The sequence below is a fragment of the Anopheles maculipalpis genome, chromosome 3RL, assembly GCF_943734695.1.
Source record: "Anopheles maculipalpis chromosome 3RL, idAnoMacuDA_375_x, whole genome shotgun sequence".
In the NCBI taxonomy this organism is placed as follows: Eukaryota; Metazoa; Arthropoda; class Insecta; order Diptera; family Culicidae; genus Anopheles; species Anopheles maculipalpis.
Window position 1 is genome coordinate 63,053,264 of NC_064872.1, and position 24,910 is coordinate 63,078,173.

Sequence of the window (24,910 nt, forward strand, 5' to 3'; positions counted from 1 at the left end):
CGATTCGAATGGAAGAGCAGAATAAAAGCATCGAAGCTAAGAGAGATGAAGATATTGTACCGAATGTACCATGCTGGTTCATGCCATTTTTTGTTCTGCTTTATCTGCAGTTTATTTGAGCAGAAGAAGAAAAAAACATCCTGTGCGATTAACGACGTCAGCGAAAGCAATTAAAACACCAAAGTTCTCCACGTGCCACAACAATAACAAGCGCTGTATAGCTTTGCTGTCTTGCTCTAATGCTGTCTATCAGCGTAGAGGATAAAGAGGCAAAGAATTAAGTAAAATGCTGACGAGAAAATCCGTGATAAATTTTTTAACTGTTGTACTTTTTTATTCTTCTTTTAGCTCGTTATTTATTTTCGAAAGCATCAATGAAACGATTGGGAAATGGGAAGATTTTTTTGTAGATGGAAGGTTGTACTTTTATTTCGTAACTGCAATTTAAACACTAATGATGACGTAAAAATTGATTTTCGTTGGTGAATACAAATAAGAAAATGCGTCAAAATTTCGAAATATCTTTCAATCATGAACACTAAATAATTTTATAAATTACTTGAATGAAGCTAATATTTCTGATTTCTAATAAATTCCTGAAGCTAATTCACTAACAGCTTTCATAATTCACTCAACAAACGCTCCTCATTACAATCGATTTTCAAGATCATCCTTTTCAAACGAAAGTGTATAAGCACAGTCCAGGTTGAAGAAAAGAAAATTTGTTCGAAAGCCCACTTGCCAACAAATATGGCCCGGGATTAAAATCTACAAGCTCTCTCTCCCGGGAGGCAAAAACTTCCCAGTGCCAAATTCATTTCCTGCTTCCGGCTAACGAAAGCATTTTGCGAAAGCTCTCCACCTATTCGCTCGCCACACTTTGATCATCTTACGGTGGAAAAGTGACGAAGCAATTTGCATTTCCCGCAGCATTGCTGCTTCTGCTTACATGGTCGTACTGTCGAATAAGTGTCTGGTACCCGGGAACCATCACGATGACGTCTTTAATGATAATGTTTCGCGAACCAATCAGCCAAATTGTAGCTTTCGGTGGCGTGGCAGCGGAAAACGCTTAGCTTCGCTGGGTTGAAGGAATTAATTATCTATCATCCGGCAGCGCTAGAGTGAGAGAGAAAGAGAGAGAGAGAGAGAGAGAGAGAGAGAGAGAGAGAGTCACCCAAGGCGATGCAACACGATGGTTGGCGATCAATCTTTCGTGGAAGGAAATCGAAAACCGAATAAGTGTTGATAACGCAAGATGAACATCACCTTGAAGAGAAAACGGTTAGATTTAAACGATTCTGCTTGGTGTGCTTCAATGGAAAAATAATGCATCACCAAGGGAAGCTCATATTTGCATCAATTAAGTGAGTGTTAATTAACTTACTTCATTATATAAATTCGCAAATATTTCCCGATGGATCGTTTGGAATGTTTTCTACAGCAAACTCAACAACAAAGAACAAAAAAAAAAACGCCCAAGCTACTACCAACACGCTGCCAAAGTGCTCTAATACTTTATCTTAGCTCTGACACAGCAACACAAAACATAAAGATGTACCGGAAGTGGAAGCAGCTTTTGATGACTTTTGAAAGTTATTTCTTGCGAAATAAGCATCATCACACGAAAAGGGGGAAAAAACCTACGAAAACGTTCGCACATACTTGTTTGCTTGCTTTACTTGTTTCGCAGGTTGAAGAATTGGCGTAAACTTTGAAGCGTGTTGTGGAGAAAAATGAACCGAACTTCATGCGCTGGCATTTTAAAAAGAAAATTATAAAAAAAACATATTTACTGGATGATGAAAATGGCATCGGGGGGAAAGAAATTCCTCAACTTTAATCGTATTTCCATTTGAGCGATATTTGGCACACCGAATACGTTTGGTGTGCTTACAAAATTTTGGAAATTTTATTTCATTTCAAACGTAGCAGCATGAAACTCTCACGTAAATACAACAGCACGAATATTGTAATCAAAAATGTGTACGATGAACGTATGACTGGTTGTGATTATAGAGATAAATATGTAACTCGGAGTTAAACACAAAAAAACAACGTCATTAATTGTTTACGAAAGTAAAAACAATCATTTTTTACATGAGCAAACCAATGGAGATATTATAAAAAAATAATTTGCTTATTACGTTACGCTTGTGCGAAAGTTATTTATCATGAAAGTTGAATTAAATAATCGTCCATGTAATTCATCAACACTATTATTCTATATTAACATTTTGGATGTAGTTTCACGGTATTTTAAAAAACTGCTGAAGTGTTGAGTAGTTTTGCAACCTCATTTACTCTTATTTAGCATGATGTCTAAGGATCCAGTTTATACTTGGAAGTTGAGCGTTCTTAGGTCAACAAATAGTTTTATACTATGTCTATAACTACAAATCTCGGTGGTGTAGGCTACAGCGGCGTCGGTCTTCAAACGGCAGAACCGGGCCTTAGTTCCCATCCGGACCGTCCCCCCGTAGTGAGGACTGACTATCCAACTACGCAATGATATGGGCAAGACTAATAAGCCAATCGATGGTCGACATGACCTTAGAGGTCGGTAAGCCAAGAAAAATATGAAGCAAGGCATCAATCTAATTCATTGTCACTATAAAGTCATGAATTTCATAGACCTTGTAATTGAAACGGATATTCAATAGTCCAAATTAAATTTCAGGTCGTCTTGCGTTCTGAGGAATTCTGGTTGCTTTTTACTCAAACTAGTTCAATCGTTTTCACGGAAAATTTTGTAATTTGAAATCAAGTCGTTATCTCGCTAAGTACTCAGAGCTTTTGCTTTTCAATATTCAATGCTGTCTAATATTGAAAAGCAAAAGTTATGTTTACTGTTCAACCAACGCTTCAAACGACACAACTAGAGCTAACTAAGGAATCTACTCGGTATCAATGCCCAGAGTTTAAAATTATGATTATTATTACCAGAACAGAGAGATAATCCTACTCCCGAGTGAAATGTTTTGGGCTGAGAGAGCAACATTTTGAGAGCTTTCAGTAAACTTTCACCTAACATCACCTGAGGTCACCTTGGTCGTGCTAATTCTGAGAACCCTCTTAAGCTCGGGGGTAAATCCACAAGAGCGAATTTAATCTCATTGTCGCACCATTGATGTTATCATATCACACGTATCTGTATCACATGCTTCATGGAAGATTAAAGAGAATTTAGTCCAACATAACACATATAAAGGCAGTCCGGTGAAAGAGGCGACAGTTGCACAAGTATTCACATATCAGGACCGGGGTTCAAAACACAACCGGGCCACTCCCCAGTAGCGTGGACTGACTATCCAACTAAACGTGTCAGCAAGCCCAGTAAGCCTTTTAATGGCCGGGGTAACTTAGTCACATGAAACAAACATAAACAGCCATAAGCATAATTCTACACCATAACGTTAAATCCACAAAATAATTTTAAAAAAAGCTGTTGATAACTGTTAAAGAATAGATTTATTGACTAACAACGAGGACACCAACGTACGTACAGGACTCCATATTATTTACTATTCTCTCTTACATTATACCCTATATCATACATACCAAGGGACAACCATACCAACTCGATCAAGTTGGAATCTCCCATCTCTCTCCCAACTCAGGGGAAGATAAATTTAGGATTGTTCTTCGAAAGGCACTGGAGCATCGCGTATGCTGCATCGCAATTGTTCTTGATACCATCGGCCACATTCCGACAGATGTCAAGCGCCGCCCGCATCGGTCCCGCCAGCTCGTCCGGCATGATTGTGTCGATCTGCTTCACCGAAGCGTCATAGTTAAGCTTCCCTTTCTTCATCTGCAAAAGAGCGGCCACAGTACGTACGGCATCAGTGAAGGGTACGAGAACCTACGAACCTACGCGTGTAAGCGTTCGACCCGGTACCGTTTGCATCATTTCCATCACGCAGTTCACGTAACACTTAAGCTCCTTAACGTCCACGAACTTGGACTCGCGCAATCCGTTCGCTAGCTCCTCGGAAACTTTCGTCTTGCCCAAGCAAACCGACCGTATCATTTCACCCGACTTCATCATCTGCTCCACCGTCGCTTTCTATGGAGTACGCAAGAATTTGTAAAGGGGTAAAAAAGAGGTTAAATATTAATCCCACTTTAAAAGTGTGAGAATTGAAGCGCGCCATTCTGTGCGCCCCGGTAGCAATTTGTTTTGTGCTGTGATTATGGCCCAACGTTGATGCAAAGCAGCGCACCCATGCAGCAGCACCATCGAGACGGGCGAGCCGTTAAATGGTGTCTAGAGATTGAGTGTGTGATTTTTCTCCGATTGAAAAAGGAAAACCGGAACGGGATGGGAAAATTATTACCCCTTCGGTCGGTGTTGGGCCTCGCACCGTTCCCAACAGCAACAGGCTGCCAATCCACCAACACTTCCGGAATGGGAAAATCCTTTCCACACGCTTTTCACGCGCTTTCCACGACATTGCTGGCATGGTGCGGTGATTGTGTGTAAGTGTGTTATGGCAGCGATACTTTCAACGCTTCCGAATCACTTTTTTATCTTTTTTCCACACAAAGGAAACAATAAAAAAGCACACACACACACTCGCGTAAACCACTTATTGTTATAGGCAGTGAGGAAAAGCAACACGAAGCCTGTTTCCTTCGGCAACGTCCGGGTAAAAAACTTTCTCTTCTTTCCTTTACAGAAGAAAAGCGTCGTGGTTATAATATTTATCGCTTCACCCACTCTTTCTGTACGGTAGACGCACTCACACACATTCACTGACTCACTGGCCTACGAACGGCGTTTTTTTTTTTTTTGTTAATGGCGTCCCAGCGCAGCTTTCTACCGTTTATGCGATCGTGTAACTAATACGCCCGTAATCCATTATTCATACGACTTTTATATGCAAGCGTTTACGTTTTTTGGCGTGCGTGTGCATCTATTTGCTGCAACGTCGTCGGTGCGAGCGAGGAAAAAGTATTGTGTTCATACGTTTCGATACGGTAAGGAAACACGGAGGATACGGTTACAGTGGCTAAGGAAACGATAACAATTGACGCTAATCGACTTGTAAAGGTGTTCAACATCACAATACTTATGAAGAGGAAGATGCATTATGTTCGCAGAAGAATGGCATCAACAGTCGTTTTGTCAGTCTCATGAGAAATGTTTTTTACATGCGATAAGTGAGAATGTTTTTGTAAGCTATTTCTGAAAATAAAGTTCAAATCGCTCTAACGGAATTAAAAAAGAAAGCCCAAGCTGTTATTTTATTATTCATTTCCTACATGAATACAACAAAAATCATTTCTATGTTCTGGTAAATCTGGTAATCAAAGTTAAGGTATAATAAAAAAAAACATGGCGTCATAAAAGAAACTGTTTAATCTATTCACTTTTTGGCTGAACGACCTCTAAGGTCACACCAGCTATCAGATGGCTTACTAGACTTGCCGATACCACCAAGTTAGCTAGACAGTCCTCACTGCGAGTCGACGGTCCGGATGGGATTTGAACCCCGGTCCTGCAGTTTGAAGACCGGCACTGCTGTCGCCTACACCACATTTTTTTCTTTTGAAAAAACTCTTTAGCACATGCGCTGGATTTTCAGGGCTTTGTTTTGCAAATTTTTATTCAACATTTATAGGACGATCCGATAGCCGAGGCAGAGCTCAAAATCACATTCGTTTCCACCTGTTATGAGGATTGGCTATCCATCCAACTACGTGAGCCAATGGACGACCCACATGACCCAACGATCGTTTACTCAAGAAAGAAAGAATAAGAAAATCCACATAAAAACAGCTATATTTTTTAGTACGCGGTTTCATGTAGTGAATTTAAGCATTTGAAGTGAAATTTAATTTTTCCTTTTCCTTAGCTTTTTTAAATTATCAATTAGTTTTTTTTTTGGTTTATTAGGCAGTTTTAAAAAGTATTTATGTACTTATTTTTTACTTAAATACGTTTAATGTATCAACAAGTCCCCTAGGAAACAATATGGCACTGGACCGTCATAATTAATTATAAATAAAATAAAAGTCTCCTAGGAAGATTTGTCACGAGTCACAAGCCAGACCTACGGCGTCAAATCGAAATCACGCTGATTCACGCAACCAGCTACCGGCTAAAGTGTAGACGCAAAGCGTTCACGAATGCTTTGGTCACCGTCAATAATTTGCATCTGCAAAATGTAAAACATGTTCATCCGGTTGGTCGTGCACCGCAATGCACCGCCGTCACACACGGAGAGGAAATAATTACACCCTGATCGAGTCGCTTTTCTTGAACAGCGAATTAACTTTATGGAAGGAGGGAACAACAGAGAAAAGAAAAACCTCTGCCATCATGGCTAAAAGTGCCGATAATCAATGGTCGTTTGAGTTTAATGGATGGGGAAACATTCCCGAAACCAGCACTTTATTGGCACTTCCATAGTCAGTGGTAAAGTCCAGAGAAAAAAAAGTTCATTCATAATTGAATGTATGTGAGGGACGGTAAATTTAACTGGAAGGTTTTATTTTTTTTTTTTTTTTGTTGAATAATGAAACTTGATAATGCTTTATGGTTCATTTTCATCTAACAATGATTGAGTTTAAATCAGCGGGAATTAGCAAGAAACCATTTAACAGACCCGCGTTCATTAGTGGATCGGTGTGCTGATATCTTTCATTCATAATTAATTTTCGGAAATAGAGCTTTAATTGATTTACCGGCTGGCATAGATTCTATAGCAGGATGTAAAACAAATAGGAAGGTATCAGGATTAATTTTTAAAAAATTAAATTGATTTCTACCATGCAAATCAGGTTCGAAACAAGTATTCCAGGTCGTTAGCAAATTACATTAATGGATTTTTAAGAAAATCGCTAAATTTCGCTAGCATTATGAACAATATTGTATAAAATAAAGTTCTACTACTCCAATAATTTTACAAAAAGCCAACGTAAAACTGTCTAACGACTATTTCTGAGAACACAAACAATTATTTCCTCATTGCAAATGAACAAACAACACGCCACTACAACGTGCCCAGTGTCGATTGATGAGATTCATCGGAAGTGCAAACTTTATTCAAATTCTGTTCCAAGGATTTCCGTTTAACAATCATTGCTGCCCGTGCTGCTACATCCGGAAGCGTCAAAAGTCTTGGCGCGTGGTGCTTCGACACGAGGCTAAACTTTACAAAACAAATTATCGCCTCTAATCGAACGGCTGTGAGTGATTTCTGGCCCTAAACCTTGAAAGCATCCGTGTGGACAGTAACAAAACACTGGTAAATCCCCGTATGGCGGTCGTATTGTCCCGTAAAACGCTCGTGCCGTTCGTATTTTGAAGACCCATTGTAAATCTCTCTTTAATGTTCAGGCTTTTGATACGATCAAACGTGTAAGCGGGTAAGCGAGATAACGAAAACGAAGAAGTATGTTTGTGTACGTTTGTGTGAAAGAAGCAAAAATGGAAGGCTGTAATACGGGCAAAAAAGGCACCAGGAACGGATCCTTCACCACTATTTGCTCAACAAATTCGGGTGCCGCGTTTGAGGGCCAGGAAGCTAATCCGCCAGCCAGTTTAGTGTGTTTTACTCTCCTTGTTTGGAACAGCAAACAGCAGTGAACTTTACTGCTAGAGTCCTAAGTATACCTACAGAAAAAGTCAATGGAAAACATATAATTGTGTGTTGCAAGTATAATGAAGAAATAAATCCGAGCATTTAAAAAGAAAAGCCGTTTGTACGTAAGTTAGTTAAAATTGATAGCACCGTGTGACCTGTACACATGCGACCGTTGGGTTTTGCCTTGAATGCTCTTCACCTTTCCCAATACTTTCAGTTTATTTTCATGCAAGATTCAAATCGTACAAACACCGAAAATCTCGGCTCAAGATGCTTAAGATTTCTTTAACCTTGCTTCAGCCATGTTGGTATGTACCGCACCGTTGAAAGACCCACGAATGAGTTTGCTGAAAGGCAAAACATCAACATCCACTGTGGTACACAATGCTCGTTCGTGCTTTCCGTTGTTACGGTGTTACAGGCAGTGTGCGTCTTACGATTTACCATCACCATCCCTCCAGGGCCCCTCTGCAAAAAGGTTGCAAATATTTCAACACTATAAAACAGAAATAAAATTCAATTTTCCACGGAATGAATTTGATTATTCGTGCGGAAGTGTTTGTGACTCCTCTGCCATCTCCTCCGAAGGCTGCCATCCTTACGAAAGCTCTGTTCGGTAAGAAATTCCTTTGCAGCATACTGCGGGCAGAGCATTGGCACACCGAGAAGGAACAGAAAAGAAAACACTACACTCCATGGCAAAGCTCCATCGTCTCAACGGGCTGCGTGTGTGAGGAAAATGATATGAAGGGCAACAAAGTGGCACGGCACAGTGATTTGTCACCGAGCTTTACAAGTAGCGACCGAAGGGCGGGGTAGGAAGGGGTGGGAGGGGTGGGAGGGTAGGTTGTTTTTGCGTCCACCCCGTGCGTGGCAATGGAACGTAAAGACGGTGCCTAGCACCAGCGAAGACGGAACCGTTCGTCCGCTCGTCCGGAACATTGAGTTTCAAGTTGCCGGCACTGCTTGCTAACAAGTTTGGCCTGGGAAAACGTTGCGCCAAACGCACACTAAAATAGCGTTCCACACGTTGTTGGAAAGCAGGGGCACCTGAAGGGAAGAGGATGAATAAATTCATCGACGTTATGTCAAGGTGATGCTGTGCATTCTGGGGTCCCAGGTAGTACTGCACTCAGTATGCACATTTGTAATGCACTACGGTGAACGACGGTAAATGTTATCGTTCCGGTAAAGTTGGCAGTAGTGGAGAGGCCTTTACTCCATCAATCTTCAATGGTTTCGATGCGTCTAAAAATTGGCGATGCGCAACTATTTGTGAAGAGGTAAATGACAGCTCGTGAGCTAGAAACGCACTTCGAAATGCTTGAGTCATCACCGTACAGCGAGCAGGTGTTGTGGTAGACACGGGTATAGATTCCATTACTGGTTGATTGAAAATTTAAACAATAAAATTATGCAAACTATATTCAATATTTTATACATTATGTGTAGTAGCTTTAAACGGATTGTTTACTGTGATTAAAATTCCAATTCAATTAAGTTGTGCGACTGCTAATTCGATGCTTTATTTGTTGTTTTTCTAAGCTACACAAAGTATGGCTTAGTTTAATCGAGATTTATCTATGTATTTCCATACCTTAACTGCACAGCTGCAAATAATTTTCACACGCCTCACAAGATCTAGCAAAAGAAGACGCCTAAACGTAGGCAAACAGCTGTATGTTGCTATGTGAATGTTTTGCACGAAGATCAGCTATTTTGAAAACAGCTTACTGATACAAATAGATCTAATTTCCAAGTCCTTATTTTAGCGATCCACCTTATCATTCATTGTCACTGTCTTTTGTATCATGTAATTGTAGGTAGAGCTTTTCAGTCGATACTCAGCTCATAAATTTAATATTATTGCTATGAATTATCTCCCTAGTTAAGAATGTTGGAAATAGTGGGGCACTTCGTGATGAATTTCTAGAATTAGATTTTCATCTGTAGAAAATATCATGTACAAGATGGTCATTGTGATATCAAACTCACAGCCCACTTGCCAAGATGAAGCTTTTTGAAAACTGCTGAAAATGAAAGGTGGTGAAAATACATTTTCGTCGGTTGCGGTGCCGCTGAACGAAAAGACTCTCCGACTTCAGCAGCGTACTACCAACAGGAATTTACAAGCAAACCTCCACCGTATCACACTTTAAATGATTATTCCATTAAATTATCGGTTGTGGTGTTATTGCTATCTACATTCAAATACTATCTGAAAATTATGATAAAAATATTATTAATAATTCAATATTGTTGGTAAATTTTCTTATTCTTTCCCGTCAAATATAGTTTGTCCATTACAAAACTCAAACTCAAACTCAACTCAAAAACTTTTGGAGGGGTGTTACTATTGCAGCGATTAATGTTGTTTGCTTCTGGGTTGCAAGCTCTTGCGGTTTGATGGCTATATTGTATGTCTTCAGGCATTAAACGTACAACAACATTGTTATGACAACACAAACAATTGTTTTTTTTTCTGTGTTTGCATTGTGCAATAATTGTGTGTACAGTGTTCCCAGATCAGTCCAACAGTGACAGTTCCAGTTGTACCTGGCCAGAATCGGATCCAAGAATGGTCAGTTGGTTCCATCCCGCTGCAGTAAAAAATCTAAATATATATTGAAAACAAATCTTTCTGTTAGTGGTTTCATAAAGGCGTTTCTCACTAATTTGTATGAATTTAAATATTGATTTAATGCGTTTGAAACGCCCCAAATCATTGTTTCGTCCTGTGTTCGAATAATTAAAGCCTGTACATCTGTTGTTTGATTTTCCCAACCACGGATCAAACACATGCAATTTGTGGAATGTATGATCTCATTCTTCAAATTCTATTCAAATGTCTTTGAAGTTCTGTCAGAAATTCTGGAATCGTGTGCAGTGAGATTTTGCTGGGTAAGGTTAATTATTTGAATTATTCCCATTCTGCCTACCAACAAAGATTTATAGTGAATTTCATTCCCACTTGAGAATGAAACTTTGATAGACTAAAATGGAGGCAAAATATAGAACGGAAACAAAACGACAAGCAGTTTAAACATGTAATACAGTAAAAATTTTCCATATTCCATATTTCCAATCTATTAAAAAAATATTGACCCTATTTGCTATTCTGTACTATTTATTGGCTTTCGCTTGAAATATGAGCACCATCACTTATTCAAAAACAACTTTTTTCTTCCGCCCCCCCAGGAATGCTCCATCTTTGTGTTTGAGAAGCGGACGGCCGAAAAGCTGCACAAACCAAAACGGAAGGAGACGGTTACGGAAATTTTGCGAGCATCCGTAAAGCAGCTGGAACGATTTCGGCATCCCAAGGTTTGTATACTAGCGAGGGCATAAAGTAAATGAAAAAAACACACACAAATTGGAAAAGAGAAACGATCGTTGCACTCAACTGTACTCTGTCTGGGCGATACGACAAGCTTTCGGAACGAAGTACAGGAACACCCAACAACACCAGGAACCGAGTGCACCCGGAACGAGTTTGTGTTTAATATTTATACCTTCCTTCCATGCCACGCTCCTCACAGATCCTGCAGATCATGCACACGGTAGAGGAGAGTTCGGAAACCCTCTCGTTCGCCACCGAACCCGTCATCGCCAGTTTGGCCAACATCCTGGCCTATCAGGTGAGTTCAGCGATCCACAACCTTCCAAGTTATAATCGTTCCACCACTCTGTAGCAGCTAACCTTGGGCAGCAAGAATAAGCTGCTAGCTTAAAATAACACCGTTTGGGCTCGAATAAGACATAAACGAACAGTGCACACCGTTGAGCTTTCCAAAATAAAAGAAAAAAAAGGTCAAACTATGAAGCGACGATTAAGAGTATTAAACCCCTGGCATAGTCTCGATGGAACGATACAAACCGGCGCTGGGAGTTTATCACACTTTTCACAATTATCCCGCAGCGATGGTTGCGCTAATGTTGATTTTGAGTTGCACTTAATAAGAATTGACAGCACTAGAATCTGGGTGGTGAAAATTTTCATTCCCGCCCAAGGTAGTTTCAGTGTACCGAGTGAAGGAGAGGATTCACTTGACACTCAGAAAACTTAGCACAACAATGCAAGCAGCTCGTGGCTGGGCTCGTTAGGGACAAACTGGGAGAGCTACTTTTAAGGACATTTATCATTCTTATTTATTTAAATGAGTGTACATTACGAACAATAGTTTGTCACGCTGTTGCCTGCAAACTTCAGAATTGGAGTCTTTTTCGCGGCCACCCCTCCTACACCCTACTACATGGTATCCATCTGTGCGAAATTGCGTAAACAATAAAGGAGAAAACTCTTTCGACTACGCTCGCTCCATTAACGTTCCAAGGGTGATGAAAACAAAAAAAAAACGGGCTGGTCGTGGCAGGAACAGGGATTTATTCTAGTGTTTCTTTTGTTACGGATGTAATGGACCGGGACCGTACGGAACGACACGGCCGCACACAATCATGGGATGGTGATTATCTCGTTCTAACTCATTTCCTTTCATGACCATTCACTCGTATAATGAAGCTAATGAGCGAAGCGATGGGATAGATGGGAAGGCGATAGATGAATGGATGGTGGTCGGTCAGTGTGCCACCTTGTCGTTTACCCATTACTATGGGAATGGTAAAGTTTGCTCCTTCCGATGAGCCCTTCCGATGGTGGTGGAACCTTGTTGGAGAGAAGACAAAAAAGCAACAAACAACCATATAACAGGGTTTGTTGTTTGCAAGTCAAAATGGGTAAGCCAGGTACTGTAATGTTTTTCGGGGCACGGTCCATTATTTGGACAATGGTGGTGATGTTGTTTGCTTCAAACTTTTGTCTGTCGTTGAACCTGCCGACAATGCGCTCAGAGGGTACAAAATATGTTGTGGCTTGAAGCGTTTGAAGCGAGAGGTGCATTACGCTTATGTAGAATATGCTTTCGAAAATTAAAAAAACGCACCTTGTCCCTCTTCAGGGGAATCGTTTTTCGAGCGCCTTAAGGTATGCAAGATAAGATATTTTTTGAATCTGTTTCATGAACTGACGACGATTCGGGGAAAGTCATTACGATGCCTTTGCAACGTGGAAAATATCATACCCTCATATCATAAGTCTGCTGAGATAGGTTTCATAATATTTCAGAATTCTCTGTTTCATTTTTTTTTTTTTTTGTTGTTGTAACCTTCATTTTTTTTGCAATAAAATCGGCAGATGTTTTTATTTTTAAGCGTCATTGACCTAATAATTGTATGTAGTTGATGGATGGAATATTTTAATTCAATTTAAAATCCAATGTAACGATAATCGACGCTCGGATCCTAGCATGGCATTGATAGAGAACTCGCCATGCTTATTAGCCGAATTTAAAGTAATATCAACGGGCTGTCTTGCCTGAGCGCATCAGTTTCCTTTATAAAACGGCACCGTCTAGACCGTTGGGAAGATCCCGGAAAAAAATACTTCTAAACTGGAGCGTTCGAGACATCAAGGATCGGTATTAAAAATATTCATGGAAACTTTAAAAATTAAAATGGAACATTTGAGATCTTACAATAGGTAGAAAAACTTTCGAAACTCTTGAAAAAAAGTTAGCACAAGATTTACAACTTGCCATGAGCCTAAACTGATATACAACTCTATGACTGTCCAGTTTAAAGTTTTTTTGAGTACTTTTCAATTTAGTTTAAGCCTTTGAAATGAGGAGTCCAAAGTAAAGCCAATACCGTTTTAGCATAAAAGATATTTGAATTTAAACCTAAACTGGATCTAAGTCCAGTTCGTTTTTAAGCTGTCCGATTCATTGAACGTCTAAACTGTATCTCTTCACTTGATGTCTAAACTGAAACTGGCCTCGTCTCTACTCTGAACGGTCCCAATTTATTTGTATAGACTGTTTTAGGAACGTCACCTTGGAGTATCGCGTGCGTTGCTGTCTGCTCTGCTCTTAGCCAATGCTCATTTGCATGTTGCTGTTGTCGTCTGAATAGTGCTGTGTTCTTTCCTAATGTCGTCTGGATGGTGTAGTATTCTAACTAAGCTTTTGATGAAATAAACTTTGTGTACTTGTGATGAATAAGTGTGCCAAAGCTGTCTAATTTGTGATGTTTTCATTCTTGGGATAATTTAATATCACTTAGTGCTTGTAGACGTTTTAATTTCAATTTAGTTTTTAAGTGTGTTGAGTGCAAATGTGTCTATTGCTAGACCAACATGAATTTCCTATCCATAAAATGTTTAAAAACAATTACACTACGGAACTTCAAACAACAATTTCAATTAATTACTGTACAAAACATCACCATGGTCTTTAGTTACAAACGATATTTAACAGAAAACTTCATTTACAATAAAATTGTGCTTGTTCTCCTACTCTCCTACTAAAACTTATGTCACAGCGCCACGGCACTGAGTGTGTCTGTGTCATTATCCTTTTTACGTTGATATGCAACTTGAACTACCAGTGTACGTCAGGTACAGCGTTTGGCCACATGTTACCATTATTTGAACCTCATCAGCGCACAGCACCGAGCAAACCACTTGCCTTCACCATTGCCGTTTGGGCGTTCGATGATACTTCACATGTGTCTGAAAACCACATCACAACGGTGCTTCAATAAGAGATTAGTGAAATTACGTTCACATCTCCCGCGACACATGTATAGAAGAGCACGAAGCGAATTGAACGTTAACAAAATACCATACATAATACTGTTACCTGGTCCTAATTCTATGATGCAAGTAACACTTCATTAATGATAAGAAACGTTAGTGTAGAAAATGAATGTTTAAAATATTGTTAATTATAATTTTCTCATTTAAGTTAAGTACTTTATTTAACTGTTACTACTTTCTTTAAATTAAATATCACTAGAAGAGTATATATTTGTATAGTTACACTAAGAGCTATTCGTTTTGAAAATCAATCTTCATTTTTATTGATCAACTCAACAAAAATGTAAAACTTTTTTCGAACTTGAGTAAATTCCTTTACAAAAAAAAAATCAAATTTTATTACTGTAGCCATAAACACAACCCAACTAGCCTCCATAAATTGTACGTACAAAATAACTGTTACCGATTGAAACAATTATCTACGAATGCACCATACTCAACAGCTCTCGCATAGCTCCTACGCCTTATGTTAATATTACAGTAATCATATCCTTCTCGTTCATCAACCCAAAATTACCGAGAACCATACACAGAATGCCAAACAACGCGCAGCCACAAACACACACACACACACACACACACACACACACACACACACACAGCAAGAGCACTTTAATCGAATGGCACAATTCACTCTAACCCATCGGCTTCAAGCTGGCTGCCCGTTGCTCGTTGCAAACGACATCGTCGTCCGGTCACGGTCTGAACACTCTAACACTCGGCACCGAAACGACACAGAAATTCCCCAAGTGCATGCATGTAGTAGGCTCATTAATTTCGATGCCTTTCCGGTTCAGGCAGCCAGCCTGTCTAGCTGGCTTGCTCACGTACTTTACGCGGCGGTCATTTATAACTACATGTATGTGGTGGTGAGTGTAACCCGGTCGATTGGTGTCGGTATAGCTTCCAACGTTCCCAAAATCAGTACCACACCTTTAACCCAGCAACATAAGGCCTTGGCTTGCTGTCAGGCCTGGGAATGGAACTTCAAATGGACATCAGGTAGCAGCATCAAAGGTGATGACGGTAGTAATTGTAGTAGCTTTAGTATTGCTAGACGAAAATAGAAATCGATCCATTTCCGATTCGCTGATGCTGATGGACAGGCAGGACGTTCTAATTAATTGCGGTTTTCTTTCGATTGCCAAACCACATTGCTTTCTCTGCTAGAGTAAACACGCATTCTTTCGACAACTGGTGGTTGAAGGACACTTCAATCTACCTTTTCCAATTGTTCTTTTCTTCTAAGAAATTTACCCAAACCCCGCACAAAATTGGGGGAATTTTCTGTAATGAAAAAGGATATTTATTCGTTGGAGACTGAAACTCTCAATCCATCCCCAACAACACTTTAGCCTTTTTTGGGGCGCAAGTTTATCATCTGACACCGGTGTGGGGGATGAATTTGCTCCACTTGAAGCGTATGCAACATTAATAGATACTATCGCACACTTGACGTCTGCTGCTGGAAAAGTGCACATTCCATGCTTCACATGCATGGTTGCCCCGTCGGAATGTGGTGCCAACCCGAGTGGCCAGCTGTCAGGTGAAGTTGCTACAGACAACAACAAACTCCACGTCACGTCAACTCGTGTCTGTTGTTGATTTTTATGAGCACTGTTGCTGTTGAGTCTCTTGTAAAGTTTGTAGTTCGACCGCTTTACAAACACCTGTGTGGAACATTTTTTCAACAACAATATCGCTACAAAACATTTCACTCAGGATGATGCAGCTTGTGGTATGTTAACCGCACACTCCATGTCCTTGTACCGGTTTCTTGGTACAGCATGGTATTGAACCGGTGTAAAAATGCCACAACGTACACATCTTGGTATTCGAGCATCTTCACGCGATTGTATCTTGAGGACGCCCGCACGGCTTACCGTACCCGCTTTCATGACAGTGGGATATCGATACGAGCACAATGGTAAAGCTTGCACACTCGTGCCCAACTCATTACCTTGGGCGGGCGCTGAGGTACTTTGCTGAAAGTGATACTTTTCTTTCAGTTTTGCAGGCGCTAGCCAAGAGCCTTTCGTGTCGGTACGCTGCATATTCTGCCGCAGTGCAAAATGGCACGCGATGCACCAAACCACACCTGTGTTTGTGTGCGTGCATACGCCACGTACACATACCATCGGAGGCACACCTGTAGCGTGCTTACCCAAGCAAAGGCAATCCGAGGCACCTTTCGCAACGAGCTTCCATCCCTGACGTACACGAAGGATTATTTAAGGAATTAAGAACCACCTTCGGGCTCTCGTATCTTCCCTCGGACAACGGTACGATGAGGCACAGGACTATGAGTTGAGTTTCGAGTGCACTTTGCGCTTGATTGTTGCCTGCTATTCGAGAGGCGTCAAGATCGACAGTCGTGTTACTAGCGTACGCTGCACGATGAGTAACAGCACGTGCTATGGGGAAAGGTAATGAATTTTTAAAATCATTCCACGCCTCTACCACCAACTTGCCTCGCCCTCATCAAACCGTAAGCCATTTTCTGCTTCAAAGCCAAGATTACATTTATGCAAGCACATGCATCACCGACCCATTGGCCGTATGCTAATGTGCCATTACTTGCACTGCTGCATCATGGTCTCTCCTTCAGCGATGGGGTTTTTAACAGGCACCTTCTGCTGAAACGATGTGGAGTATGATTTTAATGCAATAATTTCCTTTGTACGTGGCTGCTTCGTTATGTGCAAGGTTGTTTTCAGGCAAAAGAAGCAACAGTAATGCCATTAAACATTTAGACTTTGTTTGATGTGATTGATTGCTCAATTGCTCTCGATCACACGTAAGCGCATTAGTGGGAGAAGAAAAGTGTATTACAAAATGTACTGGTCGGTCGTGGAAAAGAAGCTGAACAAGATAAAATCATCCAAACTAATTACTAATTCCAATCTGGCACGGTGTGCAACAGGCTTTCCGGAACATTTTCTCATTTCCTTTCGGTAGTTAATGGGTATGACTTGCATATATGTTTTTAGTATGTTGAGTTAGTTCACAACCACAGTTATGATCGATGGCTCCATGAATTTAGACCAATGTTATTTAGATTGCTTCTTTGGGGAAATTTATTACTAAAACAATAATTCGTTCTAGCTTTCATTGTCATGCATAATCCTGGGATCCTCAATTCCATTTATTTACTTTTTTTTCTAGACTTAGATTCATGATTAGAGCACAAATACTTGTTGCACGAATGAATTTTTTTTTTTTCGTTTATTTACAGATGCTTTGAGTCTTAGAGACTACCTTCGTCTCTCTTCTGTATTAATAAGTGGTATAATCTAATACAAAAGTACTGCAGGTGTAGCTTAAATATTATGGAACACTATTGAAATAATGGCATATGATAATGGATAAGTTAAAACTATTGCTTAAATTTCTCTATATAAATGACTGATCCGTAAAAATCGAAAAAGGGGGTTCTGATTAAGTTTGTCGGGTGATAGAATTGTCGAGTAATCGGTGTCTAGCTATCAGGTGGCTCGGTGTGTCGTGTTTTCATGGCAATCGGTGAGGATGTGGTGGACGGTGAGATCAACTCCACAGAAACTGCAGAGTGGAGGACTGGATTTTTCTCGGAGGTAGGAGTGTTTAAGGCGGCTATGACCTACATGAAGGCGGGAAAGGACTCGTTGGATGTGGCTGGATTCGATATCTTCCCATGAATAGGTGTTGTGCTTGATAGGACGGAGTTCGTTGCTCTACGTTGCGCCATGTGGAGTTCAAAGTCAACCATTGTTGGCAAGTTAATCGGCTTTTCCGTTACCGTGAATTCCGGAGTGACCCGGAATCCGAATTTCGGAATTTCGAGTGAGGAAGGCATGACGTCAAGGAGTTGAATGCGGGGGTCTTTGGAGGTACCGTGTTCCAAGGCAGCCAGAACACTAGCACTGTCGGTGAAGATGACGCTCAGTCGGTCGGTCTGTAGTCCTTCGTCGGCGGCTAATTGAATCGCTATTGCTTCAGCGGAGAAAATGGAAGTGTGGTTAGGGAGTTTAATGGCGCAGTTATCATTGATGGAGTGAATCCCAGAGCCGGCTGAGTCCAGATGACGGAATCGTCCGTAAAAATATGATGAAAATGTTTGTATTTAGTCTGTTTTAAGTGGGTAAAGATACTGTTCGCGATGTTGCTGCTTTTTCCGGTTCCCCGGAGAGAACGTTGGAGTTCCCAGTCTATGGCAGATGTACATTGGTACCAGGGACGAATTCCTCAGCGGGTGGATTGGATGATCGGTGGTAACTGTTGGTTGGTGAGTGTCTGTTGTAGTTCTGCGTTTGCTCTGCTGATGATTGCAGTTGCGTCGAGTCCTTTCTCAAGGATCCGAGCAGCAGCTGTGACTTTTGCACGAATGTATGCATTTGGAACGTTTTCTGATTATCTACGTTAAGTAGTTTTCATCTACACGAATAATAAGTAATATACCTATAATAACTACTCCAGTGAGTCAAAAAACCAAACACAACTTAACGACAAACTCGAACCAAAGCAATTTGGTTTAGTACGGTCATGCCAATGATATTGGCAAATTTATATGAAGTACTGGGCGTCTCCATTCATGAGAAGGGTTTTACTATTTCTTATTCTTATTTGTTATTGCTTATCTTTATTATTTCGATACAAATAATGTTTGCAAAAGATATAAAAAATCATAAAACGAGAATATAGAATCATGAAGATGTACGGAAAATACAATGCCCACCTATTTTTTCGTCTATTTATTCTTTCCAAAATTTCTAAACTTACTTTTGCCTGTCCAAGGTACACCAAATGAAATTGCATCATAAATTCTTAGTGTGCATCCATGGTGTCAAAAATATGCATTCTCAATCATATCACAAACTTATCTGTCTTTATTGCTCATAACAGATAGGCTTTTATCAATAAACGAAAAACAAACACTTCTAGTTGACAAAAACAATACTCAAATTACTGGGCATCTGTATTCAATCACCAATGAAGTACACTCCTAGTGATAATAATACAAATCTGGGTTCGATTGTACTAACAACATGAACAGCATCTTTATGAATGAAAAAGCATGCGATTTCTAACGAATCGGTGCAGTTGATAGCTTTACTATTTTCACTAACCTTTACATGTATTGCGTTCACTTTAATAATTTTTATTTTCTTTTTGCTTTTATTGTGGTCCACATAGCATAACGTAAAAATTCGAAGAAGAAGCTGTCAGTTAAAGCATGCGGAATCCAATGGTTAATAACATCATAAAATTCGTAGAAAGCGTGAGGCAGCAGGATGGATCTGTTTCCATTTTCTCCTGAAAAATGAACATACGCAGAAATTTTATAGTTAACGTGATAAATACGCAATGATGCAGGATATCAAAGAAACATCAAAACCAGATTCAAGCTTTCCAGTGTTGACAAAATTCCACGTCGATAAGAGGTAACGAATCGATCGCTTGACAAGTGACGTATGGAGGAACTACGCAGTCGTGAAAGGATTATCACGTACTCTACCAAATGAGGGCCAAAAGCGATGACCGGCAGTATCATACGATAAAGGGAATGCGTCACGTTGTGTTTTTTGAGGACCAAAAAACCTGATTTTTTACACTGGTTTTATATTTAACAAAAAATTTACACAAGGGGAAAGCTCAAAAATAAACCTGAGCAGAAAATTCCCAACATCTGAAAGGTATGCTAATCGATACAGCGCTCTAAGTTTGAGGGTTTGTATAACAAATTGTACCGATTCACATCGAAAATCTTTTCACACCACTATTTTACACTGTTATATCGGCCATAATGCAACAAAAACGTTAAATTTATGAGAAAACTTATCACGATCTGGTTCTCGTGATAGGCGACAAATGTGAAAAGAAATGCTCTACGGAGAAAGTAAATCTGATACAACAATTGAATACCACGAATGACGTTTTCACGTGCTTTGTAAGGCTCTTGCAGACATTTCTATTGTATTTTATTGGATTAACGGACATCCAAAAATGTAAGGCTCTTCTTTAAAATAACTATATGAACTAAAAATATATCAACTTTACGTAGTAAATTAATAAACCCACTCAAAGGCCTCTTCTTTGAAGCAATATAATAAATAAATTACATTCTGATCAAAAACGTGTTTGCTCTTTTACATTGAAAACATTCATAGATCCTCCATTCTGTCAAAAAAGACTCTTAAACCGCAAAGTTCAATATGCTGTTATGTATTTTTCATGGTTTCCACCTAACCAAGATGGAGCATCAAAAACAAACTGTTCTCGTACTGCCGTTATACGACGCAATTCGAAACATTTTAACCACAAATTCAACCACCAAAAACTCTCAACTGGGCGGTAAATTGTGCACCGATTTCTCGGAAGAAAGCCACACAACCTTTCGACCCATCGGTCATTGGGTGGTTTTATGGTGTATCAATTATTGGTATCGTCCTTGCTGATAAAGATCTACGCTGAAAGTGGCATGATGAACGGGGAGAACGAGTGGCCAGTAACGAAGGTCCATCAAACCACAAACATAAGCCACTCACAATCAGCCTTGCAAACAAGCTAAACGGATGGTCCCGTAGGCTGGGGCAACCGGGCAGCATGGCAGGTATTTTGACAAATGGTATGCTATTTCCGATTGCCGCACCATGCCTTCACACGTGTGTCACATGTACGGGCTTCCGATCCCATCAATCCCTCTCATGAGTCTCCCACGGGTCAAACTGGTGGGTGTGGGTGACCATTATGGGTGAATTTATGGGTGATGGTCGATAGATCGAGCATGAATCACCTTAGCGCCATTATCGTCAACATCGTGATCATTATCGAAGCTCTAAACGACCGTCATCACCCGAGGCTATCAATAGACTTCGATTGTGTTCCTTTTGGCGGTGGATGGAAAGCCAGCACGAAGCGGCAACCATCAAACCATTCGAACAATGTAAAGAGGCGTACAGTGCCCAAACGCAAAAGCTTCCACCAGCGGGAGATTCCTTGTGGAGCAACGTGCTGGCTCAATCAGCAGTTCCTCAAAAGTTGAATACAATAAACCACTGTACAAAAAGCAAATTCTTGGTGAACAGTCACGTGTAGCAAGCCACTAATCGACCGGAGAAAAGTGGAACCAAACAATAATTCTTCAATCAGCATCTTGTATTTATTTGTGCTTCGGAATCCTTTTAAAAACAACAAACAATTTTCCCAAAACCTTCCACCATCGAGCGTAAGACCACAAGCTTCTGCAAGGTTCTATCTCAAAACAACATATTCTACCCCAATGTCCTTAGGGAAAATTGTTCGAGCGCGTGACACTACAATCCTTCCTGTGAAAAAAGAAAAACAATCCCAAATAGGAGGGTGAAAGACCTTCCATTCTCTTTTGTAATTCTAACCGCCTACGACTAAGCTTTCCGATTCATTTTAACAAACTGTACCGCCACAAACGAGTAACCTCGCTCTGTTCTCTCTTTTTTCTTCCATTCTTTTTTTCATTTCGTATCGATTTGTTGTACGAGCCAGGAAGCTGGCGGAACAATTACGGGACCACCGAGCACGGGAGCATCCGGCCAGCACTGCCCCAACACCATCGCCCCGAACCGGCCAGCCCACGCGAAAGAGTACACGTTCCTGGATATTGAGCTGAAGTACGGAATCCTACAGGTACATATGGTTTGCTAAAACATTGAATCAATCTGCTTCGCTTTATTGTTTCTCTCTTTCCGTTGTAGTAGAATAGGCCATTGCTTCCCTTTTTGCCCTCCTGTGAGCATCCTGTTCACCTTTATCTAATACCCTATTAATAAAAGGACACACAATTTGTCATCGGACCGCGAAACGTTCCCATTCGCTGCGTAAGGTTGCGGGACGTTGCCCAATAGCTGCCCCCGGGGGATCGAAAGCAAACCCCAGGCACGCACATACACAGACAACAAAAAAATGGAAAGGATTCCTAAAGCGTTCCAAGAAGCAATGATTCGTAAAACTGGCCACCTTTTTATTCTTGTCGCTAGAAACAGTCGCCTTCTCGGTCGGGAGAACATTCTGCCCCAAATCGTATCGTTACGGAGCTGGCAAAGCATGAGCGCAGGTGCTCCATGTGCCGGTCAACTGGAAGATCACATGCTGCCAGTGTATTTTTCGCCATGCGCCCATTTTTTTTTACTTATTCAAGTTTTTTCCGAACCTCGGGACGCAACGTGCGCAAAATGGAATCAATAAATAAACGGAAATAAACGGTCTTACACACGTTTTCTTGCCTACAATTCCAGAGCACCTTAGTGGGCTTACACCTTAAAGTGTTTAAATGGCGATCGGCTCCATTTTTGCAACCTTCACAACAATATTTTTGCCCTTATTAAAATTTGTTGCATGGAAAACGTGACCAGTGGGTCCGTTTTTCAATTCCAGTTCCAGTTTTCTCATAAATGTCCACCGCTTCGCCGGGACACCATGATCGATCAGCACTTGAAACTGCTCTGATCGATGACGATGATGATGAAACCTTTCCCCATAAACCAACATCGGTGCCACGTGCGCCCCTTCGTTTGGCACATCGCTCAGCAATCTACAGCATCCTAGCAACTTGTTTAAAAATGCATTCTATGCCACTCGTTTCACCTCCGGCTGTGGCTATTATTATACCTCCCTTTCCTTTGCCAACGGTCCGGTTGCATTGTGCAGGGTTTCCATTTCCGTAAAACCCGCTTGTGCTTCGGTCTGTTTACCTCACGCAGACAGAACTCTGTTACCCCGAAGCAAACTATTCTTTGCAGCAGCATAATGATGATTTCAAATGGCACATTTCTTCACGTTGCCAAAGTCACGTTTCAGGGCAAGTGAAACCTCTGGCCGCGAGCGAGCGAGAAGGAGAGTGAGCCCATGCAATGCGAGTGGTTTTCAGCAATGCGCAATTGATACGATCTATCGAGGCGGAACGATTCTGAAGCGTGTTCTGGCGCCGCTTTCACGGATAAAGCTGGCGGTGGTCTGTCAAGTAATGTTAGCAATTCCAACGAGGCCAATTTTATCGTCGGCATTGAAAGGATTATAGAGGCAGGAAAGCGTTCGTTATTTTTAAGTTTGTTTGCAACATCTAATGGAACGCTACAAGATGAGAACCAGGGGGAAGTTCTTTTAGCAATAAAGTGTGCTAGAAAATGCAAAACGTTGTGTGGTAATGGTTTTTGGACAACTTAATCGCATTACATTTTTTCGTTTTTTGTTATCTAGAAATAATTTAATCTTAACTTAACGTATCAACTACTTCCTTTTAACAATGTTAAAATTGTTTCATAGCAATATGTTAAAATTGTTTCATAGCAGTTTCTTGTGCCTTTTACGACATCATTCGATCTCTTTTTGTATTTTCTTTAACTGATCTGGTGCCAAATATTATCATTTCTTTCTTCCTTTTTCTTTTTTGTTTTATTTGTTTAAATGTTTGATAGATTTAGTTTCAAATTCAATTTCATAACATTTTGTCTCATATTTTAAGCTATGGAAAGCTGTTTGTGAGTTTTTCATTTAAATTTTAAACGCTCATCCTGCTTCATTTTTTGTTTTTCATGATACAATTTTATCATAGAATTTTTTATGGTTTCCTTTATGCATGAAAAGGTTTGACAATCTTGTTTCTATCCTATGACAGATGATCAGTTGGCCAAAACTTTTATTCTGCATGTAATGTAATTTAGTTGTTTTTGCTATTAAAAAATATTTTCAACACCTTGTTTGATTGAAGACGAATATTTTTTATTCCTTAATCTAATTCTACTTGAACGAGGATTGTTAAAAAACATTTGTTTTTAGTCTTTATTGCATTTTCGTTTAACAAAAGGTGTTTTATTAGTTGACTGGATGCTGTCTGAAGGCTGAGGTTATAGATCAAAATATTATTACTTGATTTATTGTTTTGTTCATTTGGTTCACAAATTATTTTGGAAAATAATAAAACGAAAATCTCTACTGAACTATTATCAACTCTAAGCCTTTATTTATTTAAAATGAAATTTAAATTTTAACATACAATATAATTATTTCATTTCATTTCAACACTTTTTGTACTCCTCTCCATAACAATTGTGAAACCAATATGTATTTCATTCATTGCAGATCACCGAAGCACTATCGTTTCTGCACTATTCCGGGCAAGTGATACACAAAAACGTCTGCCCGTCATCGATACTGATCACGAAAAAGGGCACCTGGAAGTTGGCCGGGTTCGAGTTCACCGAGCGCACCAATGAAACCGATGCAACCGATCCCGTACCGTGCCAACCCTGGTCAACGCGAGCCTCCAAACTGGTGCAACCGAATCTGGACTATATGGGTAGGTTACAATATACGATACACGTGTTTCGGCTAGGGCCCAAATAAAAAAAAACACCATCTCTCATCCCTGCTCATCTCGTTCCACAGCGCCCGAAATCCAGATTAACAGTAGCTGCAGCATACTGAGCGATATGTTCTCGCTCGGGATGGTTATTTGCGCCATTTTCAACCACGGCCGCTCGCTGATCCAGTCGGGCAATTCACCTTCGACCTACCTGAAGCAGATGGAACTGGTTGGTATTTTGGGCACGCTCGCACCGACCAGCAAATGGCACCGAGCGCGGGATTTTCATACACGAAAATATGCTGCTTTGTTGCTCGCATCTCCGTCACTACTTTTTTCACACCTCAT

At 40.4% G+C, this 24,910-nt stretch overlaps 2 protein-coding genes across 8 annotated transcripts in view; one reads left to right on the top strand and one right to left on the bottom strand.

The window, feature by feature from the left end:
• LOC126561586 (SCY1-like protein 2) overlaps positions 1-24,910 on the top strand; it is an 82,359-nt gene that overhangs the window by 19,128 nt on the left and 38,321 nt on the right. For all 7 annotated transcript variants that reach the window (XM_050217825.1, XM_050217827.1, XM_050217822.1 and 4 more), the window contains exons 2-6: positions 10,794-10,919; positions 11,135-11,233; positions 21,748-21,888; positions 24,340-24,556; positions 24,646-24,791. In XM_050217825.1, coding sequence (XP_050073782.1) covers positions 10,794-10,919; positions 11,135-11,233; positions 21,748-21,888; positions 24,340-24,556; positions 24,646-24,791 — 729 coding nt within the window. The remainder of the gene's footprint in view (positions 1-10,793; positions 10,920-11,134; positions 11,234-21,747; positions 21,889-24,339; positions 24,557-24,645; positions 24,792-24,910) is intronic.
• Positions 3,617-4,457, bottom strand: LOC126563187 (general odorant-binding protein 72-like). Its single transcript, XM_050219813.1, has 3 exons — positions 4,341-4,457; positions 3,902-4,069; positions 3,617-3,814 (listed from the first exon to the last, which is right to left on the bottom strand). Exons 1-3 carry the CDS (start codon positions 4,455-4,457, stop codon positions 3,617-3,619), a joined length of 483 nt encoding a protein of 160 aa, XP_050075770.1.

Bases quoted from the DNA above. Each gene is read 5' to 3' on its own strand.
- LOC126563187 (XM_050219813.1), bottom strand. From the start codon at position 4,457: ATGTCGTGGAAAGCGCGTGAAAAGCGTGTGGAAAGGATTTTCCCATTC. The intron at 4,070-4,340 runs GTAATAATTTTC...CGTACTCCATAG, and splicing joins GCCCAACACCGACCGAAGGG to AAAGCGACGGTGGAGCAGAT. The intron at 3,815-3,901 runs GTACCGGGTCGA...GCTCTTTTGCAG, and splicing joins TGATGGAAATGATGCAAACG to ATGAAGAAAGGGAAGCTTAA.